Below are 18,270 nucleotides of genomic sequence, written 5' to 3' on the forward strand. Positions count from 1 at the left end.
CCAGCTCTGGCCTGCCCATGTGCACCTCCCTGGTCCCTTCTGCCTAACTGTCTCCTTCCCTCCCTCCTCTTTTTTCACTGACTTGAGTCTTTCCTTGACCTCCCAGGCTAAGCTTATAGCTTCTGTCTCTGTTTAGGAGGTTGGACTAGACCTCTAATGACCCTTCCTACCCAGAGGTGCTATCCTCTTCAGTGTCTTTTGTGTGTGCGTGTGTGTGTGTGTGTGTGCTGAAAACAGCCTCACTGACTCAGGCAGCCTTAATCACTGCTCCTGGGATCTGGCTGGGATGAGGGTACACAGACATGCCTTTGCTGCAGGACATGTCCTGGGGCTTGTGCTGGGGAGAGGCCTCTGGAGTCTCCTACCATGTGGGGAAGAAGCTAGGACCTGCTGGGGGCACCTGTAGGGCTTTGGGCCAGGTGTGAGGAAGAAACTGTCCCTCTGGTGTTTCCTACACATTGTCCCTGGGCTGGGCTGCTTCATCTGAGGTGGGGAGGGAAGGGGCCCTTTGGTCTGAGAACTTCGGACAAGGAGGTGAGATCTGGAATTTTTAATCTTGTGTATACAACAAAGACTGTGGCTTGGCTGCTAAAGCTCAGTGCTGGTAGGGGGCTGGGAGAGCTGTGGGGAACAGTACAGACCTTAGTGTGAGAAGGGGCAGGGCCAGAGGCACAGGGTCTGTTCCTCCCAGCACCAGACCCAGCCCACCTGTGGGCCTGGCCTCTGGACCCAGGCCTGGACAGGAGAGCAGGAGCTGGCATTTCCAGGGGCCTGTGGCAGCGACATGTAGCTGGAAAAGGTTCCTGCTGGGCTGTGGGGCAGACTGGGGCAGGAAGCCCCTTGGGCTGCCCTGATATAGTCCCACCCTTAGTCCTAGAAAAGGGGTTTTTAGCTTGGGGAAGGGGCTCTGGGGCATGTAGCAGAGGGAGGTGGGAGGCACTGAGTCAAACTCCTGGTCAAGAGGCCAGGCCTGGAGCCTCTGGAGGTGACAGAGGCTGAGCCACAGGGCTGGTTACTGACCTGGCCTCAGAGTGTTAGGGTCAGGTCAGCCCCTCCCACGAAGCGGGACTGGACGCAGGTCACCTCAGGCAGTTGGGCTTGGAAGCGCCTGACGGAAGCCATGCTGATGCCAGGACACATGGCCACATCTGCCACCCGGAGCTGCTTGCACGCCTGCCCAGTGGAACCCAGCGTTCCGCAGGGAGGCCACTGGGCGAGCGCTTGACCCGGCACGGGGCCCCAGCCCAGCCCCTACACTGTGTAGCACCGGACACACTCACTGCTCCGAGCGCTGACTGCACCTGGACAGGTTGAGGTGCTGCAGCCTTGGCCGGGAGCCGGCTGCCTGGACCCAGCCCTCGTCGCTGAGGCGGCTGCAGTGACTCAGCACCAAGCGCTCCACGCTGGGGCAGCCTCTGGCCACAGCCAGCAAGCCCTTTGTGAGTGCTGGCAACAGGCTCAGTGACAGCCGCCTCAGCTGGGGGACCTGGAGCACCTGTGAGGATGGCGGGGGGCGGGTGGTGTGGCGCTGGAGCCCTTCCAGCTTCCCCTACCCCCAGCCAGAGGAATGGCTACGGGCAGCAGAAGCCAATGAGAAATGACTTTTTCCAGGCAAAAAGTGGGTTGGCCCCAACCGCTGGCTTCAGCCGCAGGGCCCTCAGCCTATCCACATCCCCAGCCCCACACCTTGGTCAAACTGGCATCAGTCAGCTTGCTGCAGGCTGTGAGGTCCAAGTCCCGTAGGGCCTGCAGCGTGAGTAGGGCGGGCCCTGTGGCCAGGGAGAAGGGTCCTTTTGCAGCTGGAGGCCCGATGCCCAGCTCTCGGGGTGGCTGTGAGAGGAAACCCCTGCTTCCCAGATTCCTCCTGAGTTTGGCCTTCAGCTGTTCCCAGAGACAGGCGCAGGAGGGGCAGGAGGGCAGCTGAGCCCAGGGACCGCCCCACCCGCCATGACCTCGAGGGTCCCACACCTGCGGCCCCTGCAGAGTCTCCTCACTTGGTTGCCCCAAGCCCAGAAGCCCCCGGTCACAGAGCTCCTTGCACCAGGCCAGGCGCGGGACTGACAGGTGGGTGAGGTAGGTGCAGATGGCCTGCGCGGTCCGGTTGGTGAGGGGCCACGCAGGAGGATAAGTCTAGCACCCTGAGGCTTGGGCCCAGCGCTGGCATCAGGGAGAGCACTGAGGCGTCCTAGGAGGGAAGTGGAAGAGGGAGAGGGCAATGGAGTGGTGGCTTGTGCCTGTGTCACCGGGCTTGGCGGGGGTCACTAGGAAGGTTCTGCCCAAGGTTCCAGCCCCACAGGCAACAGGAAGCTGCCACAGGGTCCACGGAAGGAAGCAACAATATTCCTGTCCTGGTGAGTGTCAGAGTGGACCTGGTGGGCTGCAGTGGTGGGACACCAGGAGAAAAGCAAATGCCTAGGTTGGCTGGGGCAGGAAGGATGCAGGTGAAAGTTTCTAAGGTGTTCACCCTGCCTGTGCCCCCAGAACCAGTGGTGGACATCTGATTCTCGCTGAGCCAGTCAAATATGCTTCCTCTAGGACTGTGAGGTCACAGAGCGGGTAGGGCTGCCACCACCAGGAGCAGGACTAAGGGCAGAACAGAGGAAGCTGCTTTGTAGAGGGATGCAGAGACACGGGAAGGCGGGGCCCCAGAGAGAGCAGCTGAGAGACGCACAGTGGTGAAGCCGTGAGGATGGAGTAGGGCAGGGGAAGAGGGGCACTTGGAGGAAAAGGCTGAGATGCTTTTCAGGCGGGCAATGCTCTGGGCACAGTGCTAGACTGAAGTAATAATTTGCTAAAGAGGAAGAGACTGACACTGCAGGAAGACAAGGACGCCACCCAGAGGGACAGGGCTGAGCCCTATTGAAGGAACTGGCTTCAGTCAAGAAATGACCCTTCTGCTCCCACGTCACGTTACCTCCCTTGGACCCTGCCTGAACCATGACCGCTGTGTAACCTCGGTACCCCTTCCCCGCAGGGCTCGGTTCTGTCACCCCTTTCATCAGCCTTCCTGGCCCCCAGAACACCCACCCTCACTCCCCTCCCCAGACTGCAGTGGTCACCAATCACTTGGCTCGTGAGGTATGTGCCACCTTGTGGGCTGGGCCCCCTGGTCTCCTGGACCTCCCTCTACCTGGACCCACTGTGGGGCTGCGGGGAGGAGTGCTGGCAGCAGACCTGTCTGTCTAGGCTCCTTTCCTTTTCCCGACTGTGTCCCCAGTTCAGCTCTAACTACTCCTTGGACACAAACACTGGGCGCCTCCCTGGCGCCACGCTCCCAGTTCCCCCAATCCCTGGTCCTGGTGAGGAAGGAAGGAAGGAAGGGGATGGGACGCTCACCTTGAGTGAGGAGCAGTAGGCCAGGCTGAGGGAGGCCAGTGGGTGTGGAGCTCCGCACACCAAGCCCAGGGCCTGGGCCGATTCCCGCCCTCTCACCAGGCAGCACTCGGCCATGTCGAGGCTCTGCAGCTCCCGCAGGCCCCCTAGGGCTGAGCACCTCGCATCCGTCAGCCGCTGCAGCTTCCTCAGGCTCAGGTGCCACAGGCGCCGCAGGCCCCGGCTCACAGCCAAGAGTGCCCCGTCAGCCAGTTCTGAGCAGCCGCTGAGGTCCAGGAAGGTAAGGCCTGGTTGCTGGTGGCAAAGGGTGTCCACAGCCTCTGTGGAGAGGTCCCGGCAGCTGTGCAGGCTCAGCTCCTGCAGTTGCAGCCCGGCCACCTGGCCCAGGGCCTGCAGGGCCTCGGGTGGCAAGCCAGTGCCACTCAGGCCCAGGGCGTGCAGCCTACCAGCCTGCTCCACGAATTGCAGCAGGTTGTGGAAGGAGAGTTGGGAAGGGGAGGAATCCTGGGGGCCGATGGAGCCCTGGGCTGGGCCTGGCTCGAAGGTGAGGTGGCAGCAGGCCAAGGAGAGGCGCTCCAGCCTGAGGACACAACTGCTGAGCCGGTTGAAGCTGAGATCAGTCAGGTCCCCGCAGGCTAGCCAGACTGAGCTCACGGAGGCCGCTCAGTGCCTGCTGGACCCGCTGTGCTGTCTTGGGCTGAGCTAGCAGCATGCCTGACGTGAAAAGGCTGTTGCAGCCACTGAGGTCAAGGAAACGCAGGGCCGGGCAGCCCAGGATCAGGGCCACGAAGGAGGCCTCTGTGGGGCTGCCCCCACCAAGGCACAAGCTCTGCAAGTGCAGGCCCAGGTGGTAGGCAACAGACTGCAGCACCTGGTGTGAAGCCGGCGAGCCATCCAGGTTGGTCAGGCTGATGGCAGCAGATGCCCCTGAGACCCAGGCTCTTGACGGTCGGAAGGGAGGCAGAGGACACGGGGATGTTGTACCTTACATTGGCCTATGGGACAGCAGCGGGCCCGGGGTTAACCCTCTGGTCTCAAGAGTGTGCTGGCCATCGGGTCTGGGGGCAATTCGCTGGCCAGAATTAGGGCAGGTCAGGGAAGGGGTTTTCTACAATGGGGACCCACTGTCGTGTGTGGTGTCATGTGTGCTTGAGGGGGTGCTGTTGGGAAGTGGAAGCTGGGAGGATGGGTCCCACTGGGGGTCCAAGGGGATGACTACGAGGGGAGGACAGGAAGGTTAGTGACGGACAGGACTGAATGCCTATGGAGGGCCTGGGCCAGAGTGGGGACTTAGCGTGCTGAGTACAGGAGGGCTGGGGGGGAACTGGAGGAGAGCCAGAGAAGCCCCCCAGCAGCAGGAGGACAAAGTATGCTGGACCCCAACTTTTGGGACTTTCAGAAGGTGGCCCTGAGACCCATGGACTCGGCTCCAAATCCAGGGCCTCAGCTTGGCCTTAGCTAAGCAGTCAGCTTCCCCCACTTTCGCGAGAGCATATAAATAGCCCTTGGAACAGCTGAGGGCGGGAAGAAGGTACGCAGGTGTTGCTCAGCATAATCCCCCGTGGCCCAGATGCCAGAGATCTGGGACAGGCAGTGAGGCCGAGGTCCCCTGGTGGCCACACACATTCAGTGTCTCAGCCACATGAATGTTTGCAAAAATGGGTTTTGTGTGTGAGTGAAAACGTGCTCACGCACTGAGTGTGGTGTGCGCATGCGTGGGGGCGTGGGCGTGCTCACAAGTGTAGGCCCTTCAGGCTCGAGAGTTCAAGACGTGCTTGTGAGCCCTGGGGCTCATCTTTAGAGGGTCTGTCTTATCTGTCCAGGTAAGGAGGGAGAAGCGTCCCATTTCTGTGGGCAGGAGTTCATAGGATGAATTTCAGAGGCAGGGAGGAAGCTGAGTTGGCCCTGCCGTAGAGGAACGGGAGCGAGCGCGGGGAGCACACAGTCGGAGTTGGGTGGGGCCGGGAGGCAAGCTCAGGGCTAAGTTGTTGTGGGAAAAAGCTGGCTTGTTTACCAGTTTGGGGAGCCCCCAGTGAGGGAGATGTTTTTGTGGAACCTTCCCTGATCTTGTGCCAGAAGGAGCCAAAGGACAGTAGCTACAGGAATGTGTGGAACTGGTCTGTGGAGGGAGGGAGAAGAGGACTTGGCTTCTAAAATCCTAGCCCCATTTCTCTACCCCTGACCAATGCCCAGGTTGCAGGCAAGTGGTACTCAAAGGCTCTTGTTTTCACAAGCAAGCTCCCCCAAAAACCTGTCCTGTGAGTAACGGCAAGAACAAGCTGACATTCCCTGCTTGTTCTCCACAGAACATCATCAAAAGGGAACCAGAAAGGTAGAAATGACGCCTAATACGCACTCCCCGCAAGATACTTATCAACAGGATTCTCCCAGGAAGACGCGTGGAACTCATTCCCAGGTGTGGAGAATCAGCCTGGCTTCTGCCCCAGAGAGAAGCAGCTGACTATGGCTGTCCTCACGGGAAGGAGGAGCGTACGGTAAGAGGGAGACCAGCGCCGGGCGAATTTCACGGGAATCAGGGTGTCAAACCAGGTTCCCATTTCAGACCCTGTGGTCAGTATGGATGAGATGAGCTCTCCCCACAGATTCCCCGCGTGGACACTGGGAGACAGTGGGGTAGTGGGGACTCCCGAGGACCTGGGTCCCTCTCTCAGATTTAAGGAGAGCTGGGGAAGATCTCAGTTTGTGAGGTTCGGGAGGGTACCGAAAAGATCAGGGAGAAAAGGTTCTAGAAAGGAAAGGTAAAGCGTGCCTCCAGCCCTTTCAAAGCCCTGCAGTGACGACAGATGAGCCAATCTGATGATGAGTAGAATGAACTCTGGCTGGGGGAGTGCAGAGTGGTGCTGGTTGCCAGGCAGCACCTGCCCCCAATAGTCACATGCCACCCCCGCAGGCCCCAGCTCCAGCAGCCTCCAGTCTTCCTTCTTTCCCTGTCTTCCTGAGTCCTGGCTGCCAGGAAAGTTCTTCCCTCTCCCAACTGCCTTCCTGTGAACAAGGTAGATGAACAGCCCAGCGTCCAAGTACAGGGCTGGCAGGTGGCAGCAAAAGCTACCCAATAATGGGGCAGGGCCTGGCTTAAAGGACTTCCAGCTATGGGGCCAGGGTGAGATTTTAGACTGCCTCCTTGCTCCCCACTGTTTTTCTTGGTGGGGAGGAGGAAGCCTGTAAGCCATCACCGAGGTGGTCTACCTGGGACTCAAATACAGGAGCCCAGGAGCAGCCTGTTAGGGATATTTATCATCTGCGGGGGCAGAGCAGCAGGCTTCTGGGTTCTGGTCCTTGGCCCCAGTGTAGGAAAGTCCCCCTTCCCAGGCCCTAGGAAGATGCTTCTAAAGGCCTAAGGGAGGACTACACAGGTACCTGCTCCAGCTTCAGGCGCCCCATCACAGAGGGGCTGACTAGCCCCCTGGGCTCCTCCCTTCCCAATGCCAGCATCTTAAGAGTAAATGCGAAATCATTTGGAAAATGCCCTAAACTTGCTAAAAGCAATACATGTCCCTTGACTGTGAGAGGCCAGGACTCTGTCATAACTACTGAAGTCCTGAGCTGAGATGGCAGGACTGTGTGCAGACTTGAAAAGCCATCTGACAGAGACGTGGCCCTCCTGTCTGCTGGCACAGGAATCCAAAGTTAACACGCCTGTTTTCCAGAAGCCCTTTGAGAAAATATATGCCCTGGCGCCCAGAGGCTTTGGTCTCCAGAGAGGAGTCAGACCTTGGGGGTCATTTCCAGAGGCGTTATAGACGCCTTGGGCAGGAGAAGGCCGCAGGGGGTGGGAGCCGTCCTGAGTTCTTCAGTGACCAGCCCAGTGGCAGGCAAATAGCACCCCCGCCCTGGTACGGACAGAGCCTGGGTGTATTGTTGGGGTGCTGCCTTTGTCTACCTTCTTATTTGAGAAAAAATGGAATTAAGTGGGGGCAGGTCAGGGAGAATAAGAAGTCACGAAGTCTAGTATCCTAGCCTGGCCTGGAGCCATATAGGCCCCAGCTTGGCCTTGGTCAGCCAGAATCTTCTGTAGCACCTACTAGCTGGGGCTCCACCTCCTTATCAAGCTGCTGAGCCCTGGGAGATGGTTCCTGCCAACAGGGTTCTGCAGATTGGTCTCTGGGACATGGTGCCGGCAGGGCCCTAGATGCTCAGGTATCTGTGGCCTGGCTTCCCAGCACTCCCAGCCGTGGGGGTGGAGTGGGGGACTGAGTTTTGCAGAGGCACCAAACGGGTCTTTGTCAATGTTCTATCTGGAGTTCAAGAGTTAGCTGGAGAAGCCCCAGTGCTAAAATGGTAGACTCTACGATCCCAAACTCTGACCCTGGTCTCCTCCTTTTCCTCCCTCCCTTACTCCCATACCAATCTCACCTTTATCCCCGGGGCCTGACTGCCCACTTGGCTTCTTCTATGCTCTCCTTCTTTGCTGGACTCCAAGAGGCCTCCCCCGGATTACCTCTCCTCTGGGTCCTTGTGGCCCTGCCCGTCATGCTGCTGTCTGTGCCCATTCTCCTTGCCCCCTGCCTGGCCAGGGATGATGAGACCGCTGCCTCCTCTGGGTGTGTGCTGGGGATACAGAATTGTGCCCGAGGAAGCTGTGGCCTCCCCTCGTGCCTGCACTGTCAGCACTGGCCTGCCCACTCCCACCTCCTCACTGCCTCCCCCTCTCTTCTCACTCCCCTCAGACTTCTCTCCAAGCCCACTATCTTCTCCAGCCCCTGACGCTACTGTAGCTCCCTCCCCTCACTCCAGCCTTCTTACAGATGATCTGACCATTTCAAAAAGAAACCAAAGCCCCTCAGGTGGGAAGGCCCTCCCTTTTCCCTGTTCACATCCACCAGCCCACCCCTGGCAGGACCCATCCTAACCTCCTTCCCTCTCCTGCTCTTTGGTTCAGGGTGACCCCCTTCTCCCGGCCTACTGAGCCTGTCCCCCACCCTCTCCTCTGAGAACCCTGCCTTTCCACTGCTCGTTCCCCAGAGTCCACAAACACCCCGGAGTCTTAGCAAAGGCCTCCCTTGATCCTGCATCCCCTCTTCTCACCTTTCACCCCCTCCCCTCCACTGTCAAGCTGCTTGGAAGCACATGGGCGCCCACACCCACTGTGGCCACCTCTTTACCATGGCTTTGCCCACTTACCCCTCCACCACTGTCCCCACAGAATCACTCATTCCCAGCAACAGCTCCTCTCTGGCAAGGTCACCAGCATCTGGGGGCTCCCCTGAAGACTTCCCACAAGTGTCCTCTCTGCCATGCCATGCTGCCTGCTATGGATGGCCAGTCTCCCCTGATGCTCTCTCCCACTGGGGGTTCCGAGACTCTGCCCTCTTGGCTCTCCTACCTTCTAGCCTGCTTTCCATTCAGGGTCACCAAAGAAGAGAAGGACCCAGTCCATAGACCAGTGGGTTATCCATGGGTTGTTCCATTCTAACGCACACACACACACACACACAGTTTCCCTCCACGTGCACCCAGCAGACTTCATCCCATTCCAACTACTTTGTTTTCCACACCTTCTTCCTGAGCACCAGATACTGGGAGCCATGATCTGATGGACCTCTCTCCGGATTCAAGGATGCAATATGCCCAAATCTGAGTTTACTGTCTTATTGCTGGTCTCTGGCCCTTCTCCTAAACTCTCAGTGCCCTCTACCACATCACCTAAGTCAGAAATTTGGGAGTCATCCTAGACCACTCCCTCACATCCACAATGATGGAAGTCCTTTCCATTCCATCTCTTTGATACATTGTAATATGTCCCTCTGCTCCCCCCTCATTGCTCTGCCTTAGTTCAGGTGTCCTTATTGTCTGTCAGAAATATATTAAGCAGTTTCCTCCTGATCAGGGTCCGGGCCTCCAGTCTCCCTGGCTCCAGTCTATCCTTGGTATTGTCACCAGGGTGATCCTTACAAAAGGCAATTGACGACACTCTTCAGGCCCTTTGATGGTTCACCACTGCACAGCATGGAGACTGAGCTTCCTGACTGGCACTCAAGCCCTTCTATTGTCTCATGCTCCCCTGGCTGGGTTCAGCTGTTTTCTGTTTATTTTTGGCAGGGGTGGGTGGGGTGGGTGGGTCTGACCCCTCACCTACTCCTACTTGTCTATTTAGCAAGCATTTATTGCTCTCTGGAGATTTAGCCCAAGCATCCCCTTCTCCACGAAGTCTTCTGTGAATCTTCTCTCTGCATCCTTGGTGAGCCTCATACGATTTTGAGTGCAGCACCCTACCCCCTCCTTTTGGCTTGTGCTGTCTCCCTCTCACTATCAACTCTGGGTGCTGTGTCAGCCCCAACCCTGCACTCCTAGGGCTCAGCAGAGTGCTGGGCACAGAGAGGCAGTAGCACCACCTGAGTGAGGGAGGCCCCTCCCTGTGTCTCTGGTAACTTCCCATCTTCCTCCTGCTGTGTGAATATTCCAAACCTCTGCTGAGGCCCTGGCCTCTGCCTCCTACTTACTCCCCTAAGACAACCTGGCCTCCACGGTCACCACACAAAGAACCCACCAGGCTTTAAGGAACTGCCTCAGCAAACAGCTTCACATTGCCACCCCCACTCCTTCACTTCCTCAGGAGAGGTGACATCCTCTCCATCCTACCCAAGACCAAGCCTTGTTTACTGAAGCCTGTCTGGCTGCCACCTCAGGTGGTGGCTGCCATTCCTGACCTCTCTCCTCCCTACACTCACTAGTGACTCCTTCAGCACATAAACACATTGGAGATTTCTCCCAGTTAAAATCCTTTGTTTAGCCCACCTCAACTTCTCTTTACAATTCTATTTATTTTCTTCTTTTCATGGGGAAATTTCTTGCAAGTGAGGTCATCCTCTACATATCCTTTCTTCTCTCATTCACTCTTCAACCTACCCGGCCTTTTTCCCCAGATGCCAAATGTTACTGAAGCCATTGGTGACCACCCTGTATGTCAAACATCACGGACACTATCTGTTCTTTATTTTCTGGACTCTTTGTGGGATTTGACACTGTTACTCATCCACTCAACACTTGAAATGCTCTTCACCTTTGACTTGTGTGTCCTCCTCTCGCTGGGATCTCCTCAGCCCCCTCTGTAGGCCCCTCCTCCTCTCCGTGCCTTTGGACTGGTGTCCGCTCGGGGGCATTCTCTGTGGCCTGCTCTTCAGGGCTCCTCGGGCTCTCCCTAGGGGAAGGGACTCAGATCCATGGCTTAAACGCCCACCTGTTCTTTAATGACACCCACATATATATTTATTACCTAGACCCTTCTCTTGAATTCCTCTCTCAGAAACCCAACTGCCAACTGGATCTCACCATTTAGATGTCTTATACTTCAAATTTTCAACAAGTTCAAATCAGATTCCTTTAGACACTAAGCTCAATGACACTGGAGAGAGAACTCAACAACAGACCCTACTTAAACACACACATTTAATATATGACAGAGGAGGCTTCCAACTCATTATACATAAATGGTATTTGGGCTATTTGAAAACTAATCAGTTTAGCTCCTTACCTTAGAGCAGAAATCATAATAAATTACACCAATAAAAAATATAATTAATATAAAAATTCAAACCATAAAACACAAGAAACAATTTTGCTGTGAGCCTAAAACTGATCTAAAAAGTAAATTCTAATTAAAAAGAAAGACACAAAATATAAGTATATATTTATCAGATCTCTGAAGAGAGGCAAAGGATCTCTAAAGCAATGGAAGAAATAAGAAAGAAAAGAAGTTCAGAATCAACAACCTAGATATTTAACCTCATAACAGACACGTATCTACAAATAAAATTAAAAGGCAAATATATTAGGAATGTATTTCAATAAATATGTAAAAGGTTAATCTCTTTAATTATAAAAAGTTCATACAAATGGATAAGAAAAATACTAAGACCCCAATAGTTAAATGGACAAGGAACACAAATACACAAAAGAGGGAAATGTAAATGGTCAGCTCATGAGAATACTGTTCAACCTCAGTGATAATCAAAGAAGTCAAAATTGAAACAAAGAGCTATCATTGCTGCCCTTCAAACGAGCACAGATGCCTGCATTCACCTCCTAGTGGGCTGTCTCCCTGCACTCCGACTCGCCCTCTCAGTCCACTCTGCACTGCAGATGTCTAAGACACAAATCACCACATGTCACTCCCCTGCCTCATATTTCTTTAAAGGCCCCACGATGATAACCAGGAGAAAGTCCCAGCAATGCCACCTGGCACCTCTCGCTGTCTGACCCCTCTCTAGCCTCATCTCCCACCACTTCTCACACACACACCTAAGTTCCAGTCATAGGGAACCTGTGTGGTCGTTTCCAGACCTATTTCACATTTTGGTGCCTTCACCTGTGCTGATATGAGTTCTGGAAGACCAACCTTCATCCTCATCCTATTCCTTCAGGAAGCCTTCCCTGATGCTGCCAGTCTCCTTCGATGTCCTTCTTCATGTCCCCATGGCACCCTTCATTCCAGTGTCACAGCACCGAGCACATGACATCATGATCACTCACATATTTGTGTTTCTCCTTCACTGGACTAGGAGCTTCTCAGGGGAGTTTTATTCATCTGTAGAGCCCCAGCACTGTACCCAGAGCCAAGCATGTATGAATAAGTATGCAGGAATGAGTGGATGAATGATGCATGAGCATGGCCAGGAGCAAGCTGAAGTGAGAATGGGCCAGGTGAGGGCGGGTACCTTACCTCCCGAAGGGCATTCTGGGCTGCACAGCACCAAGCCCAACTCACGAGGGAGGCCTCTTTCTGATCTGACAGAGGCAGGAAGCTCAGAATATATGTGAGCATCTGAGAGAAAAAGAATGGGCATTGGGGGCTGTTAGTGCTGGTGGGGGCCTTTGGAACCTTCTCCAGCTGATAGCACAGTAAGTCAGAGGGGACTAGAGCACTGGCTTCTAGTTCATCTTGGATCCTAAGCTTCATGGAGTCTTCACTTCCCCTCTCCAGCCGCCAGGTATCTTTACTGGGAATAAACCTCTCCTGAGCACCACCTGGATGCAGGTTTGCTCTGACTGATAAAAATCAAACTTCCTGCTCAAGTTGGTAAAAAGAACCTGGGCATTGGGACCAGATAAACCTAGTTTAGATCCTTATTCTCTCAAGTGACCTCTCTGAGCCTTATTTTCCTTATCTATAAAAAGACAATTGTAGTGAGATTTAAATGGGTTGTTGTGACAATTAAATAACATGGTAAAGTGTCTTGCATAGGATCTAGAACACAGCAAGTCAGGTGTTCCTTCTCTGATCTTCAGGAAGTTACACTGGGACTGCACTCTTTTCCCATCTTCTCCACTGCCAACTAGGCTACTCAGCTGACTGTTAAGATTCTCAGCAAGAAAATCTTAACAGCCTGGTAGGCTTAGACTCTCACTCCACCTACGCTCTGTGAGGCTGGGGGTGCGTGGGAGTGGAGGCCCTATTAGGGACTGGGGAAGGGAGTTGCCTGTGAGGCCAGGAATTATCTGATATTAATTCTTCTTTTCTTCTGGAATCTTCCCTCCTTGACTTCTGTGACGCTGTGTTTTCTAGGGCTCCACTCACCACTCCAACTGCCCTGTTTCTGGATTCTTCTGTGGCTCCCAGGGTTCAGACCTGGGCCTTTCAGTCTGTTACTTTCTAGGATAATAAATTCATTTGCATGGCTTTAACAGTTACCTCTATAGGAATAACCAGCAATTCAATATGGACATATTGTTTTATCATTCATGTGCTAGTTTAGTATTGCCAACTCTCCACAGGATTCTTCATCCAAATGTTTTACCATCACCTTCATCTCAACCTCAGTCCAAAGCAGCCCCTCCTCCCAACTTTCCAGCCCCTGAGCTTCAATGCCAACAGTGCATCTCACCTGATGATCCTGATAATACTGTGTACTCTTCATGCTCTTCTGTCCCTTGCTCTCAGATATAGGTGTAAAGCACAGGCTTTAGGCCAGGCTAACTTAGACTCATTCAAATCCCAGCTCCACAGATTCCTAGCTGTGTGACCTCAGGCAAGGTACTTGAACTCTCTGAGCCTCAGTTTCCACACCTGTAAAATGGGGATATTAAAAATCTAGATCATAGTCTTATGATGGGGATTAAATTATATATACATAATATAATTTATATATATATATATATATATTTAATAGATATAATACGCTTCACATCTAGTAGGTTGTCCATAAATGGTTCCTGGATTGCTGTTACTAACATTTCTGCCTTTGAAAATTTACCACCTTAGTAGCCCAGATCTTCATCACCCCTGCCTTCATTCCTTCCACAATTTCCCACCTGATCTCCCTGCATCCAGGCTCATCCTTGCTAATCATTCCTCACAATGCAACAAGGTTAATTTTCCTAAAACACAGCTTTCAGTCTCAGTGCACTCCTGATGAAAACCTTCAGGGTTTCCCAGTCCCCTCAAGACAAAATCTCTTCTCCTGGGTCAGCATTGCCAGGCCTCCATGCCTGACTGGACCCCTGATTCCAGAGCTTCCACAATCCAGTCTCCTCACTGTCCTACAAACACAGCATGTCTATTTCCTTATTTCCTTTTGCCTATGTGGACCTTTTCCCCAGTCCACTCTGATCTCCTTTCCTTCTCTGATCCCTAGTACACAGAAGGTACTCAGTCAATACTTACTGGATTGCATTAAGTAAGGATGGACAGTCTTTTACCTCTATTTTCACCAAAGGTTTGCTCAAGGAAGGGGTGGGAAGATAAAGCAGATCATTACTGAGAGGAGAATGACTGGGGAGAACAGCCTCTGGACCAGGGAGGCTAGGCATGGGCAAGAGAACACCGATGGGGACTGGGACTGATCACGCTCCTATCCCCAAGGGGAGGCAGGAAAATCTGACTGAGCCGAGGTAAGATAGTGGCCATCCTGTCTTCTGGGGCTCAGCAGTCAATCCAAGGAGCAAAGGGAGGGCAACAAACCTGTCCTCCCTGAGGGGAGGAAGCATGATTCTTTGAGCTGAGAAGTGGGGAGGCCTTTCTAGAGGGACCAGAAGAAGCAGTGATAAGGGTGGAGTGGCCACCCAACGAACCCCATCCCAAGGAGCTACTAGAGATAAGACTGGTCATCTCTGAGATCTATGGGGATGGAACAGATATCCTCCGGGGCCAAAGCGGGAAAGGATGCCATCGCAGGGGGCTCACTGGGGTTGGAGCAGTCCTGTATTTGCTAAGGGAAAGGAGCACCATTCCAAGGGCTGATGGGGAAAGGGTGGCCTGTCTCCCTTGGCTGAGGGAGGGGGTTGCCAGCTCTCAGGGGAAAAGGGATGAAGAGACCATCCCAAGAGGCCACTGGGGACAAAACTTATCATCTCTCTCTGGATAACAGCGGCAGAGTGGTCTTGCTCCAGGCTAAGAAGAGGGAGCAAACATCCCATGGGGTGAAGGAAGCAGGGATGGCCATCACTAGGGGCCGAGGGAGCGGGGAGCAGGCCTGTCCCCGGTGAGGGAACTCAGAGACCATGCCCGAAGTTGCTGGGAGGGGGCATTCTGTTTTCCACCGCCAGGGGAAGGGGCAGCCGTCTCTCGGGGAGGAGGGAATAAAGCGACCATTCCAAGGGGCCAATGGGGATAAGATCGGTTTAACCTTCGGGGATGATGGGATGGAGCGGACATCTTCCAGAGCTGAGGGGGAGGGGCGGCCATCTCAAGAGATGCAGGGTAGGCAGAGGCCCTGTCCTCGCTGAGGTGACAGAGCGGCCATCTCTTGGGGCCGATGGGGAAGGAGAGGATGGTCGCCCAAGGTAAGGGGATGGGGTGGCCCAAAGGCGGGGCCGTTACCCATAGCCAGCAGGTCCTTGGATCTCCCGGGCTGGTTGTTTCCGCCAGACGGGCGGGGCCAAGGCGAGCTGTCTGACAGCCGCTCCCCACAGCCTGGGACCCCGAGGGCGGGGCCTGTCCCGAGCTAGGCCTGAGGGCGGCCTCCTCTCACCTCCAGGGCAGAGATTCAGCCATCGCATCCCTGCCGCCTCCGCCCCCGCGCAAGGCTTTCTGGGAAGTGAAGTCCCGCCGACTCTGGCGGGCGGAGCTTGGGAAGGAAGTGGATTTCCCACTTCCGTCCCAGTTGCTTACGATTTGGGTCTGCACCGGAAGTGCCTGTGCAGCAGATGTGGTCCCTACTGAGCGCTGTTTCGGTCGCTCTCCCATCTTTCCCCGGCTGGGTGTTTGCGTCGCACCATGGCGGTAAGGAGGGCGAGTAGGGCGGGGTCCGCAAGGCAAAGCATTCTCGGGGCGGGAGACTGAAAACAGAGGAAGGACATCAAGGGCAGTGGGTCGGCCAGGGGGAGGTGCCATCCGGTGGCTGGACCGTACTAGATTAAGGGGGGGTGTGGAGAGGTACCAGAGCTGGTGCCGGAGAGGGGTGGGCGTCAGTACCAGACAGTGTCAGGACTAGCTGGAGATCTGAGGGGCTTGAGGCGGGGTAGGCGTTAGCCCAGATCTGGTTTACTCTAGTAGAGGCCGGAGAGGGTCGCCATTCAAGCCCCCTCAGGGATCCCCTCTGAAGGGTTTGTCAGCCCAAAACTGAGCCTTATCAGAGGATTCAGGAGATACCAGCCTAGTGTTGGATTGTTCCCAGCCCGAGCAGGAGGCGGTCATTGCTGGGTGTGCTGGAAAGATGCTGTCAGCCCTAAGCAGGATGGTTTGGAGGAGGGGTGGACATCCCAAGAATTGTGCTAGCTTTGAGCACCACGGAGACTCGGCTGAGGTGCAGATGAAACTCTGTAGCTAACCAGAATGGTGGGGAGGATAAGGAAGACCCTGGCTGATGAGGGTTCTGACAGCATCTCGTCATCTCTCTTCAGCCCAAGGGCAAAGTGGGCACGAGAGGGAAGAAGCAGATATTTGAGGAGAACAAAGAGACGTTGAAGTTCTACCTGCGAATCATACTGGGGGCCAATGTAAGTGCCTCCCTCCTTGCTTCTGTGCCCACCCAATGTTCCATAGCCCTCAGCTCTGTTTGGTGGGGTGGAGTGGTGGCAGTGTATGACAGCTAAAGCTCCAGAAGAAAACTCCAACTAAAAGTAGATGAGAAAGGACCCTGGCACAGAGAAAGTGCTGAATAGTCAAAACAAAAAACCAAAAACGAAATGAGGGTGTGAGTCTCAGATTGACTGGAGAGCCCTTCCCATCCTAAATACAGAGGGGCTTCTTTCCTGGGCTGAAATGTCAGAGGGGAGTCTGGGTATTCAGGAAGCAGGCCTCTTCCCCCACCCGTATAAGAAGCGACTTGTCTTCTTTCATCACCTGGCCTAATATCTTGGTCAGAGTCGAGGGAGGTCCATGGTTTAGTAAGCTTTTTAGATTTCTTTTTCATTAAAAATTTTATTATTTATTTATGGCTGCATTGGGTCCTTGTTGCTGTGCATGGGCTTTCTCTAGTTGCGGCAAGTGGGGGCTACTCTTCGTTGCAGTGCGTGGGCTTCTCATTGCGGTGGCTCCTCTTGTGGAGCACGGGCTCTAGGCACGTGGGCTTCAGTAGTTGTGGTGTATGGGCCTAGTTGTTCCGCAGCATGTGGGATCCTCCCAGACCAGGGATCGAACCAGTGTCCCCTGCATTGGCAGGCGGATTCCTAACCACTGTGCCACCAGGGAAGTCCCTAGTAAGCTTTCGATCACAGCCTGATTCTGTGTCTGCTTACAGGCCATTTACTGTCTTGTCACCCTGGTCTTCTTCTACTCATCTGCTTCATTTTGGGCCTGGGTAAGTGTCCTGCATCCTGGGAAGTGGGTAAGCACATAGGGTCAGTGGCTGGCCTTTGATACCCCCATTCTTGTTCGGCAGATGGCCCTGGGCTTTAGTCTGGCAGTATACGGAGCCAGCTACCACTCTATGAGCTCGATGGCAAGGGCAGCCTTCTCTGAGGATGGGGCCCTGATGGATGGTGGAATGGATCTCAACATGGAGCAGGGCATGGCAGAGTGAGTGTCCCCCGCTGTCAGCCCAGGTGAGCGGCGCCAGGGCTGGGGTGCTGGGGCCCAAGACCCACAGCTACCTGTGACTTGAAGAGGGTGGAAGGGAGTTGAACTAGGGCCCATCTATTATTTTTTATTTTATTTTTTTTGCGGTACGCGGGCCTCTCACTGTTGTGGCCTCTCCCGTTGTGGAGCACAGGCTCCGGATGCGCAGGCTTAGCGGCCACGGCTCACGGGCCCAGCCGCTCCGTGGCATGTGGGATCTTCCCGGACCGGGGCACGAACCCGTGTCCCCTGCATCGTCAGGCGGACTCTCAACCACTGCGCCACCAGGGAAGCCCCTGTTTTTTTAATTAAAAAAAAAATTTTTTTTTTGGCTGTTCTGTGCGTCTTGTGGGATCTTAGTTCCCCGACCAGGGATCGAACCTGGGCCCTCAGCAGTGAAAGCACGGAGGCCTAACCACTGGACCGCCAGGGAATTCTCCGTCCACTGCTTTTGGCCGTTGCAGCCTCCCTTCTATCCACAGGCACCTTAAAGATGTGATCCTACTGACAGCTATTGTGCAGGTGCTCAGCTGCTTCTCCCTCTACATCTGGTCCTTCTGGCTTCTGGTACGTGGGTCGTGGGGCTCCCAACGAGGAGCTGGGGCGTCTACCCCTTCTCTTCTTTCATTTCCTGCACCTGGCTTCAAGCTCCCTTTTCTCTCCTAGGCGCCGGGGAGAGCCCTTTACCTCCTGTGGGTCAATGTACTGGGCCCTTGGTTTACAGCAGACAGTGGCGCCCCAGCACCAGAGCACAACGAGAAACGGCAGCGCCGACAGGAGCGGCGGCAGATGAAGCGGTTATAGCCACTGACGTTGTGGCTACAGGTTTCTGGGCCCCGGGTGGCTCTATCAATCAGTCAGGCTACATGGCCTCCATGCCAGGAGCAATGAGGGCCTAGCCCAAGGGCCAAAGGTAGTCTAAAGTATAGGATTGGTGAATAAATGGCTTACAATGTGGATAATGGCTGTGTGGGTGATAGAGA

General features: G+C 54.6%; 2 protein-coding genes across 2 annotated transcripts; one reads left to right on the forward strand and one right to left on the reverse strand.

Annotated features, from left to right (window-relative positions):
• Window positions 1-343: 343 nt before the first annotated feature.
• Window positions 344-15,288, reverse strand: LRRC29 (leucine rich repeat containing 29). The gene is given in 6 exon segments (XM_032614817.1): window positions 344-1,209; window positions 1,277-1,495; window positions 1,687-2,130; window positions 3,337-3,627; window positions 12,014-13,357; window positions 15,261-15,288. Coding segments are annotated over 5 exon segments (1,374 nt in total). The 5' UTR covers window positions 12,251-13,357; window positions 15,261-15,288; the 3' UTR covers window positions 344-1,026.
• A 71-nt stretch (window positions 15,289-15,359) lies between these two features.
• On the forward strand, window positions 15,360-18,246 carry TMEM208 (transmembrane protein 208). Its single transcript, XM_032613696.1, has 6 exons — window positions 15,360-15,511; window positions 16,132-16,227; window positions 16,971-17,030; window positions 17,112-17,248; window positions 17,770-17,854; window positions 17,954-18,246. Exons 1-6 carry the CDS (start codon window positions 15,506-15,508, stop codon window positions 18,089-18,091), a joined length of 522 nt encoding a protein of 173 aa, XP_032469587.1. The 5' UTR covers window positions 15,360-15,505; the 3' UTR covers window positions 18,092-18,246.
• The last annotated feature ends 24 nt before the right edge of the window (window positions 18,247-18,270 follow it).

The sequence above is a fragment of the Phocoena sinus genome, chromosome 19, assembly GCF_008692025.1.
Source record: "Phocoena sinus isolate mPhoSin1 chromosome 19, mPhoSin1.pri, whole genome shotgun sequence".
Lineage (NCBI taxonomy): Eukaryota > Metazoa > Chordata > Mammalia > Artiodactyla > Phocoenidae > Phocoena > Phocoena sinus.

What these genes read in the sequence shown, in the direction of transcription:
- TMEM208 (XM_032613696.1), top strand. An exon ending in GAATCATACTGGGGGCCAAT is followed by an intron (nt 16,228 to 16,970) that starts GTAAGTGCCTCC and finishes GTCTGCTTACAG; the next exon opens with GCCATTTACTGTCTTGTCAC. An exon ending in ATGGAGCAGGGCATGGCAGA is followed by an intron (nt 17,249 to 17,769) that starts GTGAGTGTCCCC and finishes TTCTATCCACAG; the next exon opens with GCACCTTAAAGATGTGATCC.